This window comes from Sciurus vulgaris (genome assembly GCF_902686455.1).
Source record: "Sciurus vulgaris genome assembly, chromosome: 2".
Classification (NCBI taxonomy): domain Eukaryota; kingdom Metazoa; phylum Chordata; class Mammalia; order Rodentia; family Sciuridae; genus Sciurus; species Sciurus vulgaris.
This window is the reverse complement of record NC_136462.1, coordinates 102,713,796-102,730,244: the sequence shown is the minus strand read 5'-3', so window position 1 is coordinate 102,730,244 and position 16,449 is coordinate 102,713,796. Positions and strand designations below refer to the sequence as shown.

The 16,449-nt window shown below is 34.3% G+C and overlaps 1 protein-coding gene across 2 annotated transcripts in view; it reads right to left on the bottom strand.

Annotated features, from left to right (window-relative positions):
• Positions 1-16,449, bottom strand: part of UNC13C (unc-13 homolog C) — an 869,114-nt gene that overhangs the window by 129,512 nt on the left and 723,153 nt on the right. For both annotated transcript variants that reach the window (XM_079129872.1, XM_079129871.1), the window contains 3 exons: positions 9,087-9,213; positions 2,444-2,540; positions 1,630-1,773 (listed from right to left, as the gene is read on the bottom strand). In XM_079129872.1, the coding sequence (XP_078985998.1) occupies positions 1,630-1,773; positions 2,444-2,540; positions 9,087-9,213 (368 nt within the window). The remainder of the gene's footprint in view (positions 1-1,629; positions 1,774-2,443; positions 2,541-9,086; positions 9,214-16,449) is intronic.

Here is a 16,449-nt window from a genome sequence, read left to right as displayed (position 1 = left end):
CATCCTTAATTTGGATACGCAGAGACACCAGGGGCACCTTGTACACAGAGGAAAGACCATGTGAGGACATAGTGAAAAGCCAGGGCATCTACAAACTACAGTCCTCAAAAGAAACCAGACCTGTGGACACTTTGATCTTGGCCTTCTAGCCTTCAGAACTGGGAGAAAATAAATTAGTTGTTTAAGCTGCTCAGTATGTGGCATTTTGTTATAGCAGCTCTAAGAACTAATACATCTTCAAAATTACAAAATTTAAACTGGGTTTTGCTATTTCCCTACTTTCTAACATGTCAAAAAAAATTATATATATATATATATATATATATATATATATATTCCAACTTCTCTGATACTCTGATTATAGCATCTGACTTTGTCATAGTTGTTTAGAGTTTTGGTCTTCCTACTGTAAGTTTTCTTGAGGCAGAGATTATGTTTAGTCATTACTACACCCTTAGAGCATCACTAAGTGTTCAAGTAATTAGTAAGCACTTGCTGAATGAACATCCAAAACCTCAGTCATCATTCAATCCATGGTGCCAGACTTATGCCTAGGTTGGTCAGACACAAGATTGTGTAGTCAATTCCCCTAAATTCCTATCCTGCTCAAATATCCCCTAATGTTTAGTGTTTCCTAAATCCACCAAAGATGAAGTCTACACTTCAGCTATACCACAGAGCTCTTCAAGATCAGGGTCTATCTTCATTCTCCGAAACTTTCCTTCTGCTTCTTCCAAAAAATAACTTTTTCCCTTTGCTCTTGCCCTCACGTTCAGCTTTACCTCTTGTTTTATTCTTGTTATGCTTCTGGTTTAGAATACTTTTCTAACCTTTAAGGCTTTCATGAGCCCCACTTTTACCACGAAGCCTTTATTTCAGCTGTTGGCAAATTTCCTTCCACTCAATTACTGTAGATCCCACCATGCTTAAAGCTAAATTGTGTCCCTTTTCATGTCATCTTCCAATTATTTTATGGTATATAATTTTTTTGCGGGGGACAAGATTTGATAGAAGTTGTTTCTTTTATATATATATATAAAAGAAAATATTGAAAATCTTGGCCAACTTACAAGCACATAGTAAGCTGCCTTACATTTTAAGAGGCAAAAAAAGGCCTTAGGAGAAATTTGGTTGACCAAAATCAATCTGTCACATAAGAAAACTAAATTCATAAAAATGAATAGAATTTTTCAGATTCACATGACACTTATTGTCTGATTTATAATCAGAACTCAGTTTTTAGGACTCCAAGTTCACCATACATTTCACTATACAACAGGATCTGCTAAAATATATGTGCCCATTTATACATAAAATGCCAAGGCTTACTTTCAGCTAGAAAGCATTATATTTGAAACAGAAATAATTTGGCCATCCCTGATAATCTCTTCATTTATAAATGACTAAGTCATCCATGTGAATAATAAACAGGTTTTTAAGATGATAAATCGGTACTAAAGAAACAGGAAGTGTATGAGTTCAGATGAAAAATGTGGAAACAGCTGAACCTGTTAGTAGACAATTACAAATTGAACTGAGGCAGAGGTGTCAAACAAGACTAATACTATGAAACTGCCACATTTTTCAGGTTGCCATAACCCCAGGAAAAATTCATTCCATTCAACCTACCTTTGCAAATCTTCTCATTAAGTGAGATAATGCTTCAGGATTAGGGCATTCCAGTTTCTTAATGATCTCGAAGCTCTGATTAAGCTGAGCAAAGACGTCAACCACAGAGCAAGAGAAGAGCGCGTGATCAGATGTCTGCTGGAACTGCAGAGGGAGGAGGTGAAGTCGTCAGTAAGCACAGTGGGGAGTTACATCACACAAACAACTGAAACTCCCAAATCATGCATCAACATTTTCCAGGAATAAAATGCTTACTCAATTTCAAATAGTTCAACTAATTTTCTGGAAAGTACACCAGTACTAATATCATGGGATAGGTTACTGTTAATTGGTTTTTCCATTGCCGAATTGAGGATCTGGTTCTTTCAAATATTTCTCTCTTCAGGGTCATTAGAAGAGTTTTAAGAACTGGTTGTGGCTCAGGACTTTTGAGAGTTGTTGCAGAGGAATGGGAGAACATGTGTTCCTAATCTACAAAATCCTGAAAGGGTTACAGGATGACAGGGACGGTTAGTACAAGCCTGGGAAACTTGTAGTCAGACCTGTTTAAGAAGTAAAGAAGAATCTTGGGGGAAAAAGGGTGATTGATTTTTTTCATTTGGTTTTTAATTTAAGCCATTTCCTAGAGTTCAGACCAACCCTTTGAAATTGTTTTAAAATTATTTTATTCATTGGGGTATTAAAAGGAAACTCAACTAATAATAATAAACCTAACAATTCCCGTCAGCTTAAAGGTGAGCAATGTGATGGAATTACAGCAAAGTAAAGTAATTTAAAGTTACATTACGCCAAATGTATAGTAATTTAAACTTACTCCATCTTTTTTATCTCTTCCCAGTGCTCCATGAAGGAATTCCATTGACACATCTTCATTTTCATCTAGCCACTGCATAACAAAAGGCTCAAACCACCTAAAAAATATTAATGATGTTACATACCACACAGGGCACCATTTGCATATGATCAACAGGAATGCCACTCTTTTCTGGTATGACAATAATTCAGGATCAAAAACCTCCCTCATTCTCCTTTTCCAATTTTGCTTCCTCAGATGTCTCTACCGTTATTTCATCAAATACATCCTCTCTTCTATCTTCAACTTCTGTCTCTTTCATTGTTCTTCCCATGCTGCCTCAAATATGCTGAGTTTTTCAAAACCTACCCTGCAATTTCCTACAATTCAAACTCCTGTAGTGTCCACTTGTGGGGTGCATCTATATATACTTACCCAAAGGTCTCCTGTAGTATGTAATATTCTGACTTCTTAGGTAGGATCCAGAATCCATCTGCAATTGGTTTTTGTGAATGGTTTGTTTCCAAGTTCTTTTTCCATATGCATGCCCTGTGGATCTAGTACCATTGAACACGCTCCATTCTATGAATGAATATCTTTCAATGAATGAATATCTTTGATGGAAGTCAGGTGATGGCACATGTCTCTGATCTAGCTTGTTCACTGGTTCTTCCATAGTTTGATAACACCACACTTAGTTTTACTATATCTTTTTAATGAGCCTTGATAACCAAAGAGTAGTTTTCCAGCTTTTCACACGTCATCTTTCAGATGTCTGAGAATTCTTAGTCCTTTGCCCTTTGCTTTTTACATGCATTTTTGAATGAATGTAATGATTTGCACTGTAGAATTTTTATAGGATTGCACTGAATCTGTTTGTCAATGTGGGAGAACTACCATCTTTATAATAATTGAACTATTTAGGAACATTGTAGATTTTATTCAGTTTGTCTTAAATTTCTCTCAGTAACATTTTATAGTTGCTTGAAAAAAAGTGTTTGCATACCTTTCCTCACATTTATTTCTGGTGCTTTCAATGATATTTGAGTGGTATGCTTTACATATAATTTTCTAATTGTGACCACAATACAGAAATTTTATCAAGTTAGACTTACTACACTTACTACATCTAATAATTTTCTTATGCTTTCTTTTGAATTTTCTAGATCAACAACTATCTCATATACAAATAAAATAGCATCATTATTTGTTGTTTACAGTCATGATTTTCTTTTCCTTTATTTGTTGCTAGGGATTGAATCCAGGGCTTCCTATAAGCTAGGCAAGCACTCTCCCACTGAGCTATATCCCCAGCCCCACAATCATACTTTTCCATTCCTTTGTCTTATTGTATTGCCTATTATTTCTACTACAATGTTAAATAAGCTAATATTATCAGATATGTCTCTCTTTTCTTAGAAGTACTGGGGATTGAGCCTACAGCGCCTCATGCATGCTAGGAAAACACTACCACTGATCTATACCCGTAGCCTTTTAAATTTTATTTCAAGACAAAGTCTTGCTAAGTTGCTGGGGCTGGTCTGCAATTTGTGATCTGCAATAGTTGATTGAGTTTATAGGCATGTGCCAACATGCCTGACCACATATGTCTCATTCTTGATCTTAAGGGGAAGCTTTCAAAAATTAATCAATAAACATCAGGTGTGTTTTCTTGCAGCTATTATTTTGAGGCAGGTGACTTTTATTAGATTAAGATGGTTTCCTTCCATTCCTAACTTCCTAAAATATTTTTATAACCAATAAATTTTTATTTTATCAGATTATTTTTCTGGGTCTACTGTAATGAATGATTACAGAGACTTTTTTTCCTTTACTCTTTAAAACAGGGTGAATTACACTGATTTCTCAATGTTTAACTAATCTCATATCCCGGGAATAAATTTTCTGTAATGGTGTTATATTAGCCTTTTATAAATTATTAGATTCTATTGGCTCATATCTCATTAAAGTTATTTTTAAAACTACATTCATGAGATAAATTGTCCTGTTATTATCCACATTATTTGTGTTCTCAATACTTTTTAATAGTAAGAATATGCTGTTTTCAAAAAAGAAAAATGATTTGAGTTTTCCTGTGTTCTCCAGAAGTTTGTAATACAGGTGATATTTCTTCCTTAAACATTAGTAAAAATGGCATTTGGAGCTACCTCGACCTGAGATTTTATTTGTGACATGATTTAGTTAAGTATTCAAATTTTAAAATAGTTAGTCTTATTCAGATATTACATTTTTCTCATGTCAGTTTAACAAGTTTTATTGTAAAAGAAATTCGTACATTTTGTCTAAATTTCTAAGTGTACTAGAAAAAATATTTTCTATTTTTCTTTTTTTAGGACCTTTATTGTGCCCTTTTCCAATACTGGCAATTCGTGACATTGCCTCTCTTTCCCATTGTCCTTGCTAAGACTTTTTCAATTTCATTAGTCTTTAAAAACCAGCTTTTGGCTGAACTAATTTCTCCTATTTTTTTCATATCATTTTTATATCAGGTCATATTGATTATTTACTTTCTTTTACTTTTTTTTCATTTAATTTTGCTTTCAAAATTTCTTCCAATAGTAAACCTATGTTATTGATTTTATTGTATAGTTTGTCTTTGTGGGTTATTAAATTTTATATAGGTGTATGTCTGTGTTTGCAAAAATGTCTACAAATATTGTGAAATCTCTGGATAATTAGGTATAGATACATTGATATTAGTGTATTAGCATATAGCTGTATAGATGACATCTCCAAGTAAGCACTTCTTTTTTTTTTTTTTTTTTTTTTTTAAGTACTAGGGATTGAACCTGGGGTGCTTTACCATTGAGCCACAGCCCCAGTCCTTTTTAATTTTTATTTTGAGACAGGTACTGGCTAAGTTGCTTAGGGCCTCACTATTTTGCTGAGGCTGGCTTTGAACTTGCAATCCTCCTATCTTAGCCTCCTGAGTCTCTGGGATTACAGGTGTGCACCACTATTCCTGGCAACTTATCGTTTAGACTTTATTCATGATTTTATTGGTCTGAATCTTCACTCCATTACTGAAGAAACATAATACCCAAATAGAAGGGTGAATCCGTTGATGTTTTTCCTTTTACGTCTGGTAATTTTTGCTTAATGTATTTTGCTAATGTTATATGATTCATTAAAATTTAGAATTGACGTATCTTTTGTTGAACTGCCCCTTTGATTATCATGAAATATTTTTCTCAATGTATTTTTTTAATCATCCCCCTCCCCCAGAGGACTTTACCACTGAGCTACATTGCCAGTTCCTTTTTTTTTTTTTTTTTCCTTTTTTGAGACAGGGTCTCACCAAATTGCAGAGAATTGCTGAGTCTGGCCTTGAACTTGTGATTCTCCTGCCTCAGCCTACTGAATCACTGGGATCACAGGCATGTGCCACAGCATCGGCTCTTAAATCATTTTTATTTTAAAGTACACTTTGTTCAATATTAGTACAGCTTAGTACGAACTTAGTATGAACTTTCTTTCAATTATTGTTTCTAACTTTTTCTTAACACATGGAACCTGGTACCTTTTAAGGTTTTTATCATGTTTTTCAGTTTTAAGCAATTTTAGGCAGTTTTCTTTGCATTCATCTTGTTTAGGATTTATAGAACTTCTTGAATTGTGGCTTCATGTTTTTCATCAATTTCACAAAATTCACACTTAGTATTTTTTTAAACATTGCACTAGTACAGTCCTGATTTGCTTAATGAGGAGGACATGTTTCAAGAAGTGATCAGGCAGTTTCTTCATTGTACAAAGATCCTAATGTAGTCCACTACAAACCTAGGTTGCATGACATACCACTATGCACACAGTCCATCAATGACCAAAACAATTTTTTTGTAGTGCATGATTGTCTCATGTCTTCTCTGTTCTTTTTTAGGACTTAATTGTTTGCATATTAGCCCTTTATACTTTGTACCAGATAGCCTTTTCTTTTTTCTATACTTTGAACTTCTTGTTTTTCTCTCTGTGTTTACATAGATATTTCCTTCAAACTTAGCTTCTAGTTATTTTGTCCTTTTCTGCTGTTTAAAATCTGCCATTAAGAGCATCTATTATATTCCTAATTGCATTTTATTTCAGTTCTACAATTTCCATTTTATTTTTCCTATAAGTTCAATTTTTTCTGTTGAAATTTCTAACATTTTAAGAAGTATACATTAAAGATTGGAATCTGTGGTAAGTCTCATTAATAGCTGTATTTTCTCTTAGATTCTAGTCATTCAGATCCTGTGGCCTTTAATTTTTTGTTGAATATTATATGTTGTCTATGAAAAACTGTGGATCTTTTCTTGATCATTTCCTCCAGAGAGGGTTTAATTTTTTCCTTTTAGACAGAATTCAGGGACAATATCTTGATCTAGACAGGTTGGGTTTAGTGGTCTATTTCCAGTTTGCCCTTATTTCTAGGACAAAGCCCACCAGGGATTTCACCTGGAGGCCCTGAGTGTTTAAAATATTCCTTCTTTTCTAATAAGGCTAGACTGTAACTTTTGTCCCCATAGTGCTGAGAGACAGTCAAAATCTTCTTTTAGTTTTCAATCTCTCTCTTTCTACTTGATTTTTTTCTGCTTCAATCTCTACACATAGGCAGCTTAGGGATCAGAAAATACCTCAAGGGGAAACTACATGTACAATCCTATGTTCCTGTGTCTGTAGTTACCATTTCTTTCACATCTTAACCCCACGAGTCCAAGCAGCCTTCACAACCCTGTACAGCATTATTTATTTTGGCAGCCCAAGGAGATTGCTCCAAATTCTTTTTTGGCCCAGAGATCCTTATTGCAAATTGGGAAAGGTACGTGGGTGGGGAGCTCAGGGGAGAAGCTGCACCCTGTACTTGCCTGCTCGTTGCACTTCTGTTTTCTCAGGGACCCTAACATTTCCATCCTGGGCTGCTTTGTGATGCTTTTTAAATTTTATTCAGCTTTGATAGTTGTTCTTCAGTGCATTATTAGTTAGCATTATTAGTTAGCTTTTAGTTTAGTGTAGTGTCTAGGCAGAGCCAGAAGCAAATAGTTGGCAAATAGCTCTTTTGTTTAACTTCCCTATCCCCAGTGATACCATCAACTGCTTATGTGCACATACTTCAAGTTTAAGTCCTCATTGTTTTATCCTCATATGTATTTAGTTGACAAATTCTAGAAATTCTATTTTTAAAATTTCTAAGCCACAACTTCACTCTTTGCATTCTCACTTTGATCACTCTATATTATTAATATAATCTTTTAAAATATAATGTATATGGTTTTATTTTGTTTCATATTTTTGATTTATGAAATTGTATGTATTTACTATGTGCAAATGTTTTGAAATATGTGTGCATCGTGGAATGGTTAAAACAAGCTGGTTAACATGTGTGTTACCTCACACACTTAAGACTTTATATGTTGAGAACACATAAAATTGATTCTTAGCAATTTTTTTTTAAGAATACAATATGCTGTTATTAACTGTAGTTGCTATGTGGTATAATAGATCTTTTAAACTCATTGCTCTTATTTAGCTGAAGTTTTGTGTCCTTTGACAAACATCTTCCCTCTTCCCCTTCATGATTTTAGCTTTTAACCTCTCTTACTGTCCTTCTTCACCTTATCCATGTCTGTTACAGTCATATTGGAGGCTGTTAATATGTCATCATTACATTGCTCGTTACCTTCTAAATCTCTTTTCTGGCCCCATTCTGCCCCCTCATTCTCTCTTCCAATTCCCACAATGTTTAATGAATGCAGTACAAGCTTCCCAGAATCTGTTTACAATGATCTTGTTCAACATTACTTTTCCTATATTACTTTCTACTGCTTTCATGAAATACCCTTTCTCACTAGAATAACACTATTTCCTATGAATCATAGCTCACATATTTCAAAATATATGACTATACTCACAACTTTCATTTACATCTTAATGTTTTTCTCCCCTTTCTTGCTATAACCTGACCAATTTTTCAAAGTCTACATCAAATGCTAACCCATTCACAAATATCATGCGAAGTTCCCAAACAGGGGTAAAGTCTCTCTTCTTTGAGACCCTATGATATTTTTGTGCTTCTTATATTAATACTTATTTCATTTGCCTTGCTTTATCATGATTTTTCTACTTCTATCTCCTGAGTATCAGCTCCCTAGAGAGCGAACTCTTCCTCTTTTGCATTATTGCCCTGTAGCACTTGGCACGGTGCCTGGTGCAAGGAAGAACCTTTTAATGGAATGAAATAGAGTTCTAATGCATATCAAAATTTGCTGGCTAACTAATGATTTCCATTTTAGAAATGTGAATTTCTAAGATAGTTATAGGCTCAAGTTAAAGAGAAAAATCTGATGATATAGATTAATATATAAACACCCTTATTTAAAAATCTTGCATTCTAGCACTTTCTTAGGAAGTAATTTCATCATATAAACAACTTCCATAGGAAGTGATTTGGATATTACTTGTATCCAAATAAGTGATACTTGAAAAATGCAACACAATTCAATTAAATATGGCTCAAAGCCATGCAAATCTTTTAACGTTAACTTTATGACAGAACTGTCTGCTTTCAAATGAAGACTGTGAAGAGATTTTAGTACAACACAATTCAGCTGTAATTTTACAGAACTGTGAATTGGGAACAAACTTGGGGGGGTTGAAAATCAGTACTTACAAGGAGTATTCAGGAACAGCATCCTTGAAGGCAGGAAGTTCACGCACATATTCATTATAAAACCATTTCACTTTGAAATGCAAATTCATATAATCAGTGCTCTTGCATAATCGCTGCTTCTCATGTTCTATAACAGATAACATCAAACAATTAATAAAGTTTGGTTTGCCAACAATGCTGCTGTATGCCAATCTACCTTTAGTGGTAGATTGGTGGTATTTACAAGAAGACAAGAGTGTATTGGGGGAATGGCAAAGTGAATTGCTAGAGGCAGACCTGACATTTTATAAAATGCAAAAAAATGGTATCTCAAGCAATAATGTGAAATAACTTGAATGTTCTGATGTGTCTTACTAAAAAAAGTGAGAATTTTGGTAGACTTAAAGAATAATATAGCATACTTAAGACTTTTCTATCTGCAAATGTTCGTATTTTAAACATCTAAGCGTGGATAAAACATAATTCACACTAGGCATCATATTCACTGATTAATACATGATGTAAATGTGTATATAACATTTCTGGTCTAGTTATTTAATACTTTAAAAATTAAGAAAGTTTAAAAGAAAAGATATCTCATTTCTAAGCCATATGATTTTTTTCTTTACCTTTTAGTTCAGCTAAAATTATTTTGCACCCTATAGTTTTTTTTTCTTTTTGATATTTTGTTAGAAGAGTTTTTCTAATATGTGGCATTTTTTCCCATCTTGTTTGAAAAGTATAACTTAAAACTTTTTATAACCTGGACTTACAAAACTAGGGAGGATAGACACGTAATAATGCTACCAAACATGTTGATTTCCACTCCCCACCACATCTTAATATCTTGGCCAATTCTGGCTAAATTATAAACACAAACTCAAAATATCCCTAGCTATATTCAGGTTGACAGTATGCTCTGAGAAGTTCTAGTTGAGATCTCTGAGTTTCCACTATGCTTGAGGCTTTGATTCATAGTAAAAACATTCCACACCACATTCTGGGCCAAATTCTGAAAATACTAATTGGAAGCAATTAAATTGTTATGAAGAAATTTAGCTTATCCCTGTTTTCTAAAACCTGTCTATAGAGGGACTTATATCCCAATGGTATACAAAAGAAAGATTACAATCCCAAATCAAACATTTACGATTATCTCAACAATGATTAATTCTAGATAATATGTAGGAGGAAAGAGAAGCACAGATGTATGCATTCACATAGAAACAAAAGTAATAAACTAGTACTTCTAGGCTAACCACCAAGCAAAATTATAAACAAGATGCTTTGCTTCAGCTATCTCCAAATTCATTTCATTCTTTTTCACTTTTTGATGTTGGTTTTCTCCTAGCCTGTCCTGTCAGATAAGTAGTTTACCTTCACTCCTTAAGAGGAAAAATTTGTATATAGGAACTTACCACAATACTACCCTGAAACACAACATGGTGAGGCCCCTGCCCTGAACCCACACACTTAGAGGTCTCAACATATCACAGATTAAGTGGCTCATGGGCTCCTCAGTCACCTGGGATCCCATCTTGGGACTTTGCAGATCAAGCTGGAATGCTAAATATCTTCTCTCATGACTAGCAACACCTGCATTTATGATTAACACCTTCTGAACCCCAGAAAAAACATTCTGGACTATCTTTTGCCCTAAGTTCTAAAAACAAAAGGTAACTGTGTCCAAATGCTATCAACCTTGGCAAGTTGCTCCACTGCTGACCAGTGGAAACACTGCTTTGGAGTGTGGGGAGACACTTGTACTGGGGAAGTACATGGATGAGGGATAGGGCAAACTAACAAGCCAAGTTCTACCCTGGACAGCAGAAATGTGATATGTTATTGTATAATAAACTATAATTTTCAAATTAATTAATATACATTTTCTTTTCTTTGGTTCCAACTTATGCTTCTGAAGGTATTCATGAATCAAATCAGGTACACATGATAGATGGGGAATATTTTGAATAAAACATAATTCATATTATTCTTAGGTTTGTATATGTGTAGTCCAGATACTATACATGAAATATGATATTGATTTTTTGCCAATTAAATGGACATTGAATGCTAGAAGCGTAGTTTTATTTAAAATTTATATGCATGAACTTTAATTAAATTTAACTATAAAATACATCAAATAATAAACTTTTGTTTTATATTTTAAAGTTTACTTTAAATTACATCTATTTATAAAGTATTCAAATCATGTTTACTTTGAATACTAAACATTTTATTGTTAATAAATACTGAGAATGCATGTAAGGGGAGATTGGATTGAAAGAGAAAAAATGCAGCTGGAGTTCAGAAAAGAGAAAAGACACAAAAAGTGCAAACAATGTCAAAGTGAAGGTGTCCTTTATTTTTTAAAAAATATGGATGGTGTGACAGGGCATGACTCAGGAAAGACTGAGTTGTTTGGTATCACTGTTACAGAATGCAAAATATTTTGAAAACTTTAATTATAACTGCATAGTGTTTTTTTTCTGATACAGAAATGGAAAGGCGCATTTTCTACAAGAAAAATATAATTTCTTATTTATGGATATCTTTATTCAAGTATCCAAATATTATCAGTCCAAGTAGAAGACTCAAATAAACATATTGAAAATCAAATTTTAACTTTGACATTTTGCCAACTTTCAAAATATTAAAACATAAATGGTATTACATACAATTTTTATCTTGTTTGTAAGAAGGTATACTCATTAATGTAGAAAGAACATTTTACTTAACAGTTTGGGAGTATGGTTTGTAAACTGTAAATATTTAAGTCTATTCTATGTATGCTCTTAGTTCTGTAAATGTTAGAAATGAGTCTGACTTAAGAATATTTATTCTCTAAGAATATTTGCACATTGTCAGAATGCTGAAGGGAAGGACAACACAGTTTCATTTAATACCAAAAGTATTTATTGAGTCCTGTCTTGTGCAAGGCCATGTATGAGGCACAGGAAATCTAAAATGAGGCCACATGTGATCTGAGTTCCCTGAGAATAGGAAGGAAGGGTGACATATCATCACTCCATTCAACACAATATGACAAGTATCTTAAGTTGCAGGTTGAACAGGATGTTATTATACCCTGGAGGAGGTGAATTTAGCCCAATTTTTTGCTTAAAGAGAACAATTAAATAGAGAAATGATCTGCTGGTAGTGATAGTACCTAAAGAGGAATTAGTATCAGAGGAAAAATATTACATGGAACAAGACTTCATCTTATTTAAAAGAGATACTACTTTAGACAGATGCATGCCTTTTGTGAAATTAGTACCTATGTTTCAGAATAAAATCTTTGGTTATTTTTTCCTCTACTCCGGTTTGTAAATGTTTCGATGGTATGCATGGCCAAACCTCGAATGCATGTTGACCCTAAAAGGGACAGGTTTCACCAATCCCTGTCCCTCGCAACACAGTAAAGGCTAGTTTTTTCGGGCAGGATTTTTAGTTTATTTACATGGACCATGCATATTGCACTTCTCCAAAACTGTGACTGTTGTTTCTTTCTTTATTTGGGTACTCTACTTAGAACTTACAAACCTTCCAAAATCCATCCTCCTGGACTCTGCAAACTTCCTATTCTTTTACAGTTCTTTCATTCCTGCTATTCACAAAGTTCCAGGAAAGAACGCTTCTATGTGTCTAATGTACTGTAACTGCACCTTGACCAGGCCACTGCCTCATCTTTGTACCTACCAAGTCTCCCCAGTGAGGATGGACATAGGACAGTAGATAAAAAGAATGCCAGGGATCTCTTTCTAGAAGACTGGATCTGAGTTTGTTCTTGTCTGGGAAGTATGCATTTTACTTATTTATTTAAGTATTAAGGATTGAACCCAGTGGTGCTTTACCACTAAGCTAGGACCCTACTTCTTTTTTTTTTTTTTTTTTTTTTTTTTTTTAATTTTGAGACAGGATCCTGCTAAATTGCTGAGTCTGGCTTCATCTCACGATCCTCCTGCCTCAGCTTCCAAGTAGGTGGGACAGTAAGCACCACCGTGACATGCTGTATTTTAGTTTCTAAGAATTTAGCTGGTATGATGACTCAAACTACTAGGTTTTGACCAGCCCCTTTTAACATAAAACAAAACAAAAAAATAGCAAAACAAATAAACAAAAAACTTAGAAATAACTACTAGTTTCCTCCTCCTCATGGAATTGCTTGCAAAACCATAAGAATTAGTTTGAAGTCCTTTAAGATTCATTTCTATCATGGATTATGAACTGATATTTACTGCTGTTACTAGACAGAAACAGGAGACCTGTTCTTTATCTTCTATTAATTCAACAAATGAACAATTGACATATCTATAAGTATTATGGTCTTCAGCTAACAAGAGACTTGTAGTATATTGAGTTAATTGATGATGAGGTTCTGATCTTGAGGAAAGTGCAAACAAAAGTGGAAAGAAATGGTCTACTCCTCCTATTCTTATGGTTTGAACGGAAAAGATTCATGTGTGGAAGGTTGGGTCCCCAATGCAGAGGTGGTGCCTTCGGGAGGTGATTGGATCAGGGTTCTAACAGTGATGCACGTATCTGAATGGACTACTGGGAGGTGATGTAAACCATAGAAAGTAGAACCTAATTGAAGGAAGTGGGTCCTTGGGGCATGTGCTCTTGGGAACTATATCTTGTCCCTAATCCCTTCCTCTTTCTCACACTGCTTCCCAGCCACCCTGAGGTAGCCAGCTATGCCCTACCATGCCCTTCTGCCCTGACGCTCTGCCTCAACACAGGTCCAGAAACAATGGAGCCAGCTGATCATGGACTAAAAACTCTGAAACAAAAGTCAAAATAAATCTTTCCTCCTTTAATTTGTTGTATTCAATTATTTTGTCATATCCATGAAAAGCTGTCCACCTCTGAAATTTGTCCTGAGCAGCAAATAACAAATACAAGCTCTGTTTATTTGTTTGTTTATTAAGCAATGACTTAGAGTAATCACTATGAACTTCAGTGTTTGTGGCAGGTTTAACTGATTTGCTACCAAACCATGTCCTTTTCATCCTACAAATAGGCTACATTTTTCCAGTCAACCCTGCTGTGTGAATTTGGGGTCGAAACATATGTCAATTCTAGTCTTGTCCTGAAACACCTCTTGGGAAGTCCCTTGTACTCTCCTTCCTTTTAACTGTTGGACAAAGGTAGAAGGTACAGACAAAGATTCCAAGGCCCTAGAGGATAACAAAGCCTGGAATGGTAGAAGGCTGGGCCCTTAAGGCTGGGTCTCCTCTCACAGGAGAGCTACCCAAAGCCAGACTTAGACAAATACTGTGTACTGAGAAAAACTATTTATTGTGGAGTAAGGCTACATGGTATATTCTGTTGTATCACAAAAAAGTTTTTCAAAAGTTAAGACTCACACATTAATTATTCTTCATGGTTAATTATCCTCCTTGCTTTCTAATTTCTTGTCTTTTTTTTTTTTTTTTAAAGATGAGATTCATACTGCTATGGTTTCAATGTAATTCAAGTGGCCCCCAAGGCTTCATGTGTTTATATTTATAAAGTCACCATTTTTGAGGTATTAAGAAGATGGAAACATAATTAAACTATGGTGTTTTGAGGTGGGGACTTTGGGAATAAAATAGGTAAGGTCAATTATTCTGTAATTGAAGTCTGGTGGCTTTATAAGGAGAAGAGAGACCTTGCAGACACATGGTCACACAAACTGCTAAAATGTGATGCAGCCAAGGGGGCTCACTCACCAGCACCTGAACCATGCTGTTTTAGACTCTCAGACTCTAACATTATGAGATAAATAAACATCTTTCCTTTGTAACATTTGCCTATCTCTGGAATTTTGTTATAATAATGAAAAACTGACTAATATACATGCTTACATATATAACATAAGTATGTATTTAGGCCATCCCCTTGTTTTATGGAACTATATCAGTCTAAGTACCTCTAGCTGATCATATTGTGCAATGATTCATCACATTAAAAAAAAACAGCTAAGTAAACTTGTGAAGATGAAGTGTATAGGCTGAGTGAGAAATACTCATAGAAATAAAATATGCAGTCTTTGTGGATAGACTGATACCACTTTTTATATGTTGACAAACTTATTTCCTATTGTGGGCTCTCAGTTATATTCTGAGCAGTTATTATTGCTTAAATGATTCTATGAAAAGTTAGCTGTTATTGTTCCAAAATCTTTGTATCTATTATTCTCATGTGTTCCTTTGTATTTCTCAAAACGCATAATCCCATATTAGATATATGAAGATATTTCAAATAAACTACAATTGTATTCTATGAACTGCCTGCCAAATATCAATGTAAGAGATTATAATATCAAATTCAAAAATATACTTCCAATTAACTTAATATTTGCTCAAATTATTTCTGCTTAATGATTTACATATGTTAACAAATTTGTATCAAACTCACATGATAAAAATGACTCCTAGAATTTATTTACCCATTAACTCTCCTACATTTTTAATCTGGCAACAAAGATTCAACTGTCTCATTGCATTTAAAATAATGAATTAGTTTTATGAACTGCAGCATAATAATATGTACAAAATTTAATATTTGAAATTCAATGAGAAATATTAATATTTTATTACCAGAACAAAAATATTTCCTTAAAATTATACATGAAAAATGCTTGGCAATATAGGAGCATATGACTATTTTCCTTTAGAAGGTACTCATTAGCATTTACTTGCAAGAGGTTTTCTTTCCCCCCAGAAAGTTAGTGTTTATACATGGGTGTTATGATTTGGATGTGAGGTGTTCCCCAAGGCTCCTGTGTTAATGAAAGAATATTCAGAGATGAAATAATTGAAAGCTGTAACCTAATTATTTTATTCTAGTTTTAATGGATTGGGTGGTACTTGGATAGGTATGATGTGGCTGGAAGAGGTAGGTCACGGGGGGCATGCCCTGGAAGGGTTCATTTTCCCTTTGGTCTCTTCCCCGTTTTCTTTCTCTGCTTCCTGATCACCATAAGCCACACCCTTCTGCCATGATATTCTACCCTCACCTTGGGCTCAAAGCTATGGAACTGACTGAGGGTGGACTGAATCACTGAAACTATGAGCCAAAATAAACGTTTTTTCTTTTAAGTTGTTCTTGTCAGCTATTTTGATTACAGAGATGCAAAGCTAACTCACATATATAGGGTTTTGTGTGTAATGTAGAAATGTACAATTATGTGTTGATTGAAATGGTATGGATAGTATACATTCAACCCATTCTCATGCCAAAGCAAATGTGTTGTCATTTTTCATTCTTTAATCTGTGATGTTCTTTCATTTCATAAACACTCTACTTTATAGTGTAGTCAAGAATACAATTTGGCAAGTACTATCTTAAACTTAGTGTTTGACAGCATACTCTATCTCTTTTAGGTGGCAATATGGAA